General features: G+C 44.2%; 1 protein-coding gene across 9 annotated transcripts in view; it reads left to right on the top strand.

The window, feature by feature from the left end:
* Srsf4 (serine and arginine-rich splicing factor 4) overlaps positions 1-10,403 on the top strand; it is a 28,196-nt gene that overhangs the window by 14,536 nt on the left and 3,257 nt on the right. For 8 of the 9 annotated variants that reach the window (XM_017320335.2, XM_017320333.2, XM_030253687.1 and 5 more), the window contains 3 exons: positions 3,142-3,284; positions 4,016-4,128; positions 9,592-9,806. In XM_017320335.2, coding sequence (XP_017175824.1) covers positions 9,598-9,806 — 209 coding nt within the window. In that variant the 5' untranslated portion in view covers positions 3,142-3,284; positions 4,016-4,128; positions 9,592-9,597. Of the gene's footprint in view, positions 1-3,141; positions 3,370-4,015; positions 4,129-9,591; positions 9,807-10,403 lie in introns of all 9 variants that reach the window. The other variant, NM_001369312.1, reaches the window with a different exon arrangement.

Here is a 10,403-nt window from a genome sequence, read left to right on the forward strand (position 1 = left end):
TGACCATCTTAATAGATGCACACCAGCCCTTCTGAGTTTTTAGTTTTAGTTTTTCACTTTTGTGCCTCAGTTTCTTGTTTGTGAAACAGGGTTACTGGTACCTGCCTCTTGAATGCTATGGATATTAAGTAAAGGCACATTGTTGAGACTAGAGAAGGTTTAATGACTAGTACTAGGTAGGTGACACTTTACCACTGTTCCCCAGGCTGCTGTTTCCTCGGAGCCCACTCACTGACCTGCTTGGAGAATGCAAACCTGAATGGAGATCGTTTTGGTAGAAATACCTGATACAGTGTGTTCATCCTCAGAACAGGGGTTCCCCACCATTCTGCCTTTCCTCTCTGGTATTAGTGTAGCATCCAGCATGCCAGTTTCAGAAGTGACAGGCTGGTGCTTGATTTAGTCTTTAATCTGAACTTTGCTGTTAAAATATTCTTGATGGATTTTTAAAGCATTTCACAGAGAAGCCACCAAAGTTTTCCTGCTAAATACATTGGACCTTAAGTCAACTGTTTGGTTTAGTCAAATAATAGCTAAGTGATCCACTGGGCAGTTTTTAGGAGTAAATATTAGGAAGAATTATTTTCCTCTGGCATCACAAATTGTCCTACGTCTTGCTTCAGCCTCCTCTGGTAGAGTCTAGTCTGTCTGAGCACTGATAATGTTTAAATGACTATGCCTCCCCTGATAGGCTATCACAGGTTTCCCTGAAAGGTCTCATGAGCTCTGTGTGTAGGCCATAGAATAGAGTGATCTCTGCTGAGTGCTGCATCCATCCATGGAGCCTAAGCTGAAGACTCACTGAGCCCACCACAGCTGGCCTTCCTGCCTCAGTTGCCCTGCAGAGTTTAGGGTCTTGGATTTTGTGATTCTGTGATTTGTAGTTATAAACCTTAACTGCTCGGGGGAAAATTATTTTATTGTATTGTAATTTATTTGTTTAGTCTAGGAATCAGTGCTGTTGTGACCTTATACTAAGTCATTTCTGATCATTGGTACTGAACAAGTGGGTACCGCAGAGAGAGAGAGAGAAAGCCACCTCATCAGGCTCATGGCAAGTGTTCTTGCACAACATCCTTATACTTGCTGTCTGCTTCTCACCTGCTGCCAAGGGCAGCGATGCTGTGAGCAGAGGAATTTTATGATCTATCTAAATAGATCTAAACAAAGCCAAAGTAAAGTAGTGTTGGACTTGTTTTGTTTTGTTTTTAATCTTCTTGATAAGCTTCACTTTGTCAGATGTAATGGGGCATGCCTTTTATCCCAGCACTGGAAGCAGAGGCTGGTGGGTCTCTATTATGAGTTCAAGGCCAGACAGGGTTATAGTAAGACCTTTTCTTAAGAAAGGAAGGAAGGAAAGAAAAGAAAGAAAGAGAGAAAGAAAGAAAAGACAGACCTCCGTTAAATGGTCAATTCCCTGATGACTCATTTTACCTAGGAAGGGAAAAGGCAGCCACAGTGTCATATGCAATTAAGTGACTGAGGCGGTTTTAGCTTGTGAAAGTGTTTAAAAGACCCCACAGAGCACATGGGCGGGTGTTCTGAAAACACGTCCTGTTAAGTAACTAGGTGTGTCTGCTTTAGTTTGTTGGGGGTTTTGTTTTTTTGTTTTTTGTTTTTTTAATGGAGAGTCAGTGCCTCTTAAAGTTTGAATGCCACTCAGATATTTCAGCATAAAAAATAGCTCTAAAACAGAGGGTGGACCAGGACCACCAAGATAGCCCAGTGGGTAAAGGCATCTTCTGCTAAGGCTGGCCACCTGAGTCCAATCCTTGGGACAGACACACTTGATGAAAGAAAGGAACCAGCTCCTACAGTTGCCCATGCTGCACACATAACTCTCCGGAGGCTGGAGAGAGGCTCACAGGTTAAGAGCTCTTCTTCCAAAGACCCTGAGTTCAATTCCCAGCAACCAGATGGTGGATCATAACCATCTTTAAAGAGATCTGGTGCCCTTTTCTGGCATACATGCAGAACATTGTAAAATTTAATTCTCCAAAGCTTGACCTGCACGTTGTCACCTTGAGAAGATTTGTTTTGAAACAAACAAGTAGGTAGACACAGTGGTACATGCTGAGTAAGTCAAGAGGATGGGAAATTGAAGGCCAGCCAGAGTTACACTGTGAACCCCTGCCTAACCACCCAACCCCACCCCCAACATTTCCTGAGATGATGATGATGATGTTGTCGTTGTTGTTCCTCCTGGCAAGTCTTGGGGCCTGTGTCCAATGTCAGCATGTTTGAGCACAGAGGATCATCATTTGCACAAGCTTGTCAGAGTCTAAAGAATTGGCTTGTAACTCTTGTGATTGGGCAGGATCCAAAAGATGATTTTGGTTTTAATATAGACAGTGCTCACAAAGCAGGCCTTTCATAGACCAAACTAAAATTTATTCAAGAGACTTTAACCTTGCTTGTAAGTATTTTACAGATTCTGTACTTAGCTTAACTAGTCTGTAGCAGGTATTAAAAGGATTTAGGGGGTGGGGAGGGCTTCCCCCACATGTATTAAACCACCCTATCTCTGCTCGAAAGTACCTGGTAATATGATATAAATAAGCTGGTACAGTTGTATGTAGATCATGTCAGCCTTTCCAGACATCATGGAAACAAACTTGGAATCACACAGGGAAGTAAATAGCGAGTAATTAGAAGAGTTAGTTAGTAGAATTAGTCATTAGAAGAGTTAGTAATTAGAAGAATTAGTTCAGTTGTGACTAGTTTGTTTAGGTAGGAAACCAGGAACCTTGAAAAAACTTTTGACAAGAGAGACTTCCGACACTGACCTACCTCCTTTCCTTTGACTGTGACTCAGCAGTCAGTGCATCAGGGGCCAGCTGCACCTAGTACAGACACCACTTGTAAGAGTGCAAGCGGGTGAGTTCTTGCTGATTCCTTAAACCAAGTAGCCCTTGGAGGTATTTGCTGCTGCTGCTTCCTATAGACTTAACACAGCCTTCTGACTCCTGCAGTTAGTTGCCTGTTGGCACAAAGACAAGGTGGTTTTGGCTACAGAAAAGAGAAAGTTGGCCCTTAGTTTGCAACCCCCAGCCTGTGCTAAGCATGAACCTCGTTGATTTCTGACACGTTAGTGAAGCTGGATGCCCCGATGCCAACCAGGTTTTGTTTGCTCTCTCACAGGTATGGCTTTGTGGAGTTTGATGATCTGCGTGATGCAGACGATGCTGTTTATGAACTGAACGGCAAAGACCTGTGTGGCGAGCGAGTCATTGTTGAGCACGCTCGAGGCCCGCGGCGGGATGGCAGCTACGGCTCGGGACGCAGTAAGCATGTGAAGGATAGATGTACCAATAACATACCTCGGTTTTAAATGCTAATTTTTAATGTATTTCAGTATTTTATTTAAAGGTAGATATTTAAGCTGTTTCTATACGAATATATCTTTTAAAATACAGATTGTAAATATTTGATGTCATGAGTTTCTTTTAATACTTTAAAACATTTTCTTCTGTAATACAACTTGACATATATTTAACAAAGACCTCAATTTTAATTAAAAGAATCCTTTGAGGTTAAGATGACCACCTATTCTACTTGCTGACCTTGGTCACCTTTCCATTTGGCTGACCAAAAAATAGGAAGCCATTCAGTGACTACAATCATACCCCATAGACCTGGGTGCAAGCAAGTCTATTTATTCAGACACAGATGAGATGAACTGAAATGGGTGCCTGCATCTTTTTCTTTCCATAAAAATTATTCACAAAAACTTTAATGACTAGGGGTAATAGTAGTAACTGATTTAATAATTTGCCTTTTCTAAATTATGTTTCTTATTTTATACATGCTAATTTAAAATATAAATATTAACTAGTGAATGTGTATGCCTAAAAACTTACTGAAATTTTGTGTTTAAACTTGAATTAAAGGTGAGGCTTTAGTTAAAATACACATGCTATTGTTTAGAAAGGGGGGATTGAGTTACATAGTTTAAGAGTGTGCTGTGTCATCTCCTCTTACACTCTATGATGTTGTCTGTTTGAACCTCCTAAAGGTGGATATGGTTATCGAAGAAGTGGCCGAGATAAATACGGTCCCCCTACTCGCACAGAATACAGACTTATTGTGGAGAATTTGTCAAGTCGATGCAGCTGGCAGGACCTAAAGGTTTGGACCTAGTTAACTTTCTAAGGTTGGGCATGGGTAAGAGGAGGAAGCAAGTCTTATTTATTCAGGCCTGGGAGTGTAAAAGCCGGTACTAAAACCTCACTCATACTTTCCTTACGTGGATGCCAACTGCTCCAAGGAATCATTTGTATTCCATGGAATTTTCCCCTGCAGACAGTGTTCTAGAGAGATGGCAGGGTGGAGCTGCATAGAAGAGGCTAAAAACCTATGTTTCTGTAAACCCGAGCTGGAACCTGACTGACTTCAGCTTCCAGTGTGGGTCCACACAGTGAGACTATCCAGCATGTGGTGTCCTTAGTTATGATTGTGTGCATAGATAATTGGTTGAGATGAAAATAGACCAGCTGGAAGTGGGTGGGGGTCGACCCATCTTTTAAGAACTATTTATTATGGGCTGGCCAAGGCTGCACACACCTTAATCCCAGCACTTGGGGGTTAGAGGCAAGCAGAGCTCGGTAAAATTGGAGGCCAACCTGACCTACACAGTGAGTTCCAGGCCAGTCGGGACTACATAGTGAGACTCAGTCAAAGAAATAAAATATTTTAAAAAGGAAGAGAAAGGAAGGAAAGAAGATTTTATTCAAAAATTCCAAGATCTAGCTAGGAGTTTTGGGAGGGGGAGGGGTGGGGTTCAATTCCCAGCATCCATATGGCAGCTCACTGCTGTCTGTAACTCTAGGATCTGAATCTGACGTTTGCACACAAGCAAAACACCAATGTGCAAATAATAATAATAATAATAATAATAATAATAGACTTGAGTTGGACTGGGCTGTAACTTGGAGCTGAACACTTAAACCTGGCCAGTGCCTGACCTGAAGCTCAGCACCACAAGAATGAAAAAGTTAAGTTCTGCTGCTGCTGCTGCGGCCATCCAAGGAGCTAGAGTTCACGTCTTGAGTTTCTAATCTTGGAAGGGAAGAAAATTTGCTAAGAGTGTCTTGACTCAGTGAACTCAGAATAAATGAAAGGCAAACTGTTTGTTTTAAACCAAAATGAAGGCGTTGAGAGAAGGGTGGTCAGGCATACTTCACATTTGTGTTAGGGTTTGTTTGGGGTTTTCTTGTTTTTGTTTAGTTTTGGGGTTTTTGTTGTTGGGTGTTTTTGGGGGGCTTGGTTTTTCAGAGACAGGGTTTCTCTGTGTATCCTTGGATGTCTTGGAACTAGCTCTGTATATCAGATTGGCATCTAAATCAGAGATCTGCCTGCCTCTGCCCCTGAGTGCTGAGATTAAAGGCACCGCCTTGCCATTCATTTTATCATAAAGGATCTTTTTCAAGTTTGCTAAAGACAAACCTTTAATTTAACAAAGATGAGATGCAGAGAAGCGTAAGGAGTGATTGTGCACACCGCCTTCAATCCCAGTGCTCGGGGCAGAGGCTGAGACAGGCAGATGTCCATGAGTTGAGAATAGTCTGACATAAAAGGCTAGCCCTTGGGGGTGGAAAGATAGTTTAGCAGTTAAGGACCTATAACTGGGAGTAGTTAAAAACACTTGCAGCTCTTACAGAAATCCCAAATTCAGTTACCAGCACTCCACTGTGGAGGCTTATAGCCACCTGTAACTTCCACTCTAGGAAATGTGATGGCCTCTTCTGGCTTCCATGGGCACCTGTAACCACATGTACATTGCCACCCACAGATACACACATATGCACATAATTTAAAGATAAAACTCTAGATGGCTTGGCAGTTAACACTGGGTGCTCTGATGCTCTGAGGACAGGTACAGTTCCCAGCACGCACATGGCTGCTCACAGTCATCTATAACTACAGTGTCATGGTCCCCAGGGCCCCTTTTCTGACCTCTGCTGGCAGCACAAGCATATGGTACCCAGACACTCATACCCATAAAAGCATACAAGGTGGCTCACAGTTGTCTAACTCCAGTCCCAGGGTATCTGATGCCCTGTTCTGCCTTCCAGGGGCTCTGTGTGCATGTGGTGCACATGCATAACACTGTACATACAAAATAAGAAAACATTTATAAATAAAGCAGTAGAGACAGGCAGATGATCTCTGAATTCAAGGCCAATCAGGGAAACCCTATCACAGGGGAAAGGGGGGATCGATTCCAAAGATTGTTATTTGTTTTTTTGTTTTTGTAAGAAAAGGTTTTCCTGTGTAGCCCTGGCTGTCTTGGAACTAACTTTGTAGACCAGGCTGGCCTCTAAATCATAGATCTACCTGTTTCTGACTTCTGAGTGTTGGGATCAAAGGTGTGTACTCCCATGCCCAGCTAAGAGGCAACTCTTGGATTTTCGAGACAGGGTTTCTCTGTGTAGCCCTGGCTGTCCTGGAACTCACTCTGTAGACCAGGCTGGCCTCAAACTCAGAAATCCACCTGCCTCTGCCTCCCGAGTGCTGGGATTAAAGGTCTGCACCACCACTGCCCCGCAAGAAGCAACTCTTGAAGGATTTACTCACAGCCATAATCTGGAGCACGTCTTTCTGGGTTTCTGTTAACTCTCCCCAATAATTCCATACTGGATTTTTCCTGCCTCTGTGCCCCAGAGTCAGTCCTCACTGACTTTGAGCAATTAACAACTTTGTTGTAATTTTCTGTCACATCTGTAAGATGGGTCTGGTTATTCTGCCTATGTGGTTATAATAAGGAGTGAGTTCCTATAGCATTGTGGAGCACTCGCTGACAGCTGCTGTTCAGAGCTTTGTAAGTGTGGCTAGCTCAAAGTAGTGGCACTGAGGGCTGAAGAAGCAGGCAGCTCGGCATTTAAGATTACTTCCTGTTGTTCAGAGGAGCTAGATTTGCATATGGCAATTCAAAACTCTTTATTCCCAACACTCAGGAGGCAGAGGCAGGTGGTTCTCTGAGTTTGAACAAAACCTCTAACTCAGTGGGCGTGCATTGGGCACACAGACATACATGCAAGGCAAACCCTCATACACATAAGATAAAAATGTACAGATAGTAACACAAGCCTAGCTCCCCGCCAGTCATCTTTACCCTCATTTTGTCGTGACAGTCTCATGTTTAACTATGACTGCTCCTGTATTCACTTATGCGTGTCCTAGTTTGAATGGCTACTGCCTTTTATCCAGAACCCACACTTCTGCAAATAACTCAAATACATTTTTGTACAGAGGTGTTCTTGAGTGGCTTGTGGCTAATGGTCACAATCTGTCTTAGTCAGGGTTTCTATTCCTGCACAAACATCATGACCAAGAAGCAAGTTGGGGAGGAAGGGGTTTATTCGGTTTACACTTCCATGCTGCTGTTCATCACCAAAGGAAGTCAGGACTGGAACTCAAACAGGTCAGGGGGCAGGAGCTGATGCAGAGGCCATAGAGGGATGTTCTTTACTGGCTTGCCTCCCCTGGCTTGCTCAGCCTGCTCTCTTATAGAACCCAAGACTACCAGCCCAGAGATGGTCCCACCCACAAGGGGCCTTTCCCCCTTGATCACTAATTGAGAAAATGCCTTACAGTTGGATCTCATGGAGGCATTTCCTCAACTGAAGCTCCTTTCTCTGTGATAACTCCAGCTGTGTCAAGTTGACACACAACTAGCCAGTACAATTGACCCCTTGTCAACTTGACACACAAAAACATCACTAGTAAGCCTCAACCCTTACAATTTATTCATCCCCAAGATCTAAATAACTTTAAAAGTCCCACAGCCTTTACATATTCTTAAAATTTCAATTTCTTTAAAATCCAAAGTCTTTTTACAATTAAAAGTCTCTTAACTGTGGGCTCCACTAAAACAGTTTCTTCCTTCAAGAGGGAAAATATCAGGGCACAGTCACAATCAAAAGCAAAAGTCAATCTCCAACTGTCCAATGTCTGGGATCCAACTCACGATCTTCTGGGCTCCTCCAAGGGCTTGGGTCACTTCTCCAGCCATGCCCTTTGTAGCACACGCATCATCCTCTAGGCTCCAGATGCCTGTACCCCACTGCTGCTGCTGCTCTTGGTGGTCATCTCATGGTACTGGCATCTCCAAAACACTGCATGACCCCTTCAGTCCTGGGCCTTCAATTGCAACTGAGGCTGCACCTTCACCAATGGCCTTCCATGGCCTCTCACAGTACCGAGCCTCAGCTGCTTTGCGTGACCCCTTCATGCCTTCAAAACCAGTACCACCTGGGTGACCCTTACATATTACCAAGTCCCGCTGCAGCAGGAGTACAACCTTGGCCATCCCTGGAACACAGCCTCTTTGTGCTTTCAGAAAACACTTCCCAGAAGATGTCACCTCAATGATGCTGGTCTCTTCTTAATCACCGCCAATTTCTTAGCTCCAGCTAACCAGTATCAATAGTCCCAGTAATGCAAAGTTTTTGCTTTGGTAGTTCTGGTATCTTGTTAATCACAGCTGATTCTTCAGCCCCAGCTAACCAGAACTACAGAATCTTCACAATCAAAACAGCAATGGCCCTGAAAAGAGTCTTTAATTTTCCCTCTGAAATTTCACACACCAGAGCTCCATCTTCTGCACTGTTCTCAACATTATCTTCCAAGCTCCTACACAACATCTGACAGAGCTCTTAACAACGAATAGATCTTCAAGCCCAAAGCTCCAAAGTCCTTCCACAGACCTCCCCAAAACATGGTCAGGTTGTCACAGGAATACCCCACTCTGCTGGTACCAATTTGTCTTAGTCAGGGTTTCTATTCCTGCACAAACATCATGACCAAGAAGCAAGTTGGGGAGGAAGGGGTTTATTCGGCTTAAACTTCCATGCTGCTGTTCATCACCAAAGGAAGTCAGGACTGGAACTCAAACAGGTCAGGGGGCAGGAGCTGATGCAGAGACCATGGAGGGATGTTCTTTACTGGCTTGCCTCCCCTGGCTTGCTCAGCCTGCTCTCTTATAGAACTGAGACTACCAGCCCAGAGATGGTCCCACCCACAAGGGGCCTTTCCCCCTTGATCACTAATTGAGAAAATGCCTTACAGCTGGATCTCATGGAGGCATTTCCTCAACTGAAGCTCCTTTCTCTGTGATAACTCCAGCTGTGTCAAGTTGACACACAACTAGCCAGTACACAATCTAAGTATAGCCTGCACTCTTGACAATTGGGAAACCCTCAGAAGTGGGCGGGGATGGTGACTAGAAGATTGTGTATGTTGAGACACACCGTCAGACATGCTTGTGATGTAACAAATAAGAGGCATGACACAAAATGACATGCCCAGTGTTTACAAATGCAGAACAGAACTCCACAAAATGAACCTAGACCACAAATGTCTATTCAGTGTGTGTTACTACCACTGCGGCGTTAGGTCGCCATCTTTATCCAGATCCATCCCTCACCTTAGCTGCACTTCCCACGTCTGCTCCGCTCTGCACTTTGACTCAGCCACACTAACTAGATGAGCACACAGCCTGCAGCCATGGGGGAAAGGACATGGTGGGTTTGCCACTTGTGTCACAGCTTCGCTTGCCTGCTGCATTTTAACCTGTGTTTTTTTCTTTAGGATTACATGCGTCAGGCAGGAGAAGTGACGTATGCAGATGCTCACAAGGGACGCAAAAACGAAGGAGTGATTGAATTTGTGTCTTACTCTGATATGAAAAGAGCTTTGGAAAAGCTGGACGGAACTGAAGTCAACGGCAGAAAAATCAGATTAGTTGAAGACAAGCCAGGTTCTAGGCGGCGCCGGTCTTACTCCAGAAGCCGGAGTCACTCAAGGTACTGTTGACATAGCATGAGTTGGGCACTCACAGTACCGCACTGCTCAGCATGGACGGCCCACTGGTGTTCTCTTGTTGGCTTTTATAGCATGAGTTCATGTGCTTCAGTGGCTCAGAACTTTGAACTGAACAGCTTGTGAAACTCATGAACCTCTTAAGTCACATACACAAACAGAAGCAAAGTCCTTTGCTGAGACAGGACTCAGTGACCGCTCACCTTTCTCTGGGGAGCTGAGTCATAAACTAAGCTAGAAGCACATAAGGCCAGGGCACCTATTCTTTTTTTTTTAAAGATTTATTTATTATTATATATAAGTACACTGTAGCTATCTTCAGGCACACCAGAAGAGGGAGTCAGGTCTTGTTACGGATGGTTGTGAGCCACCATGTGGTTGCTGGGATTTGAACTCTGGACCTTCGGAAGAGCAGTCGGGTGCTCTTACCTGCTGAGCCATCTCACCAGCCCCCTAGGGCACCTATTCTTATAAGCAACTGGAGTAGAAGCTGGCAGTGGTGGTGCATGCCTTTAATCCCTCTTGGTGTATTTGGGAGGTAGAGGCAGGTGATAACCAGTGCTGCACAGAGAAACCCTGTC

Source organism: Mus musculus, chromosome 4 (genome assembly GCF_000001635.26).
Source record: "Mus musculus strain C57BL/6J chromosome 4, GRCm38.p6 C57BL/6J".
NCBI classification, from domain to species: Eukaryota; Metazoa; Chordata; class Mammalia; order Rodentia; family Muridae; genus Mus; species Mus musculus.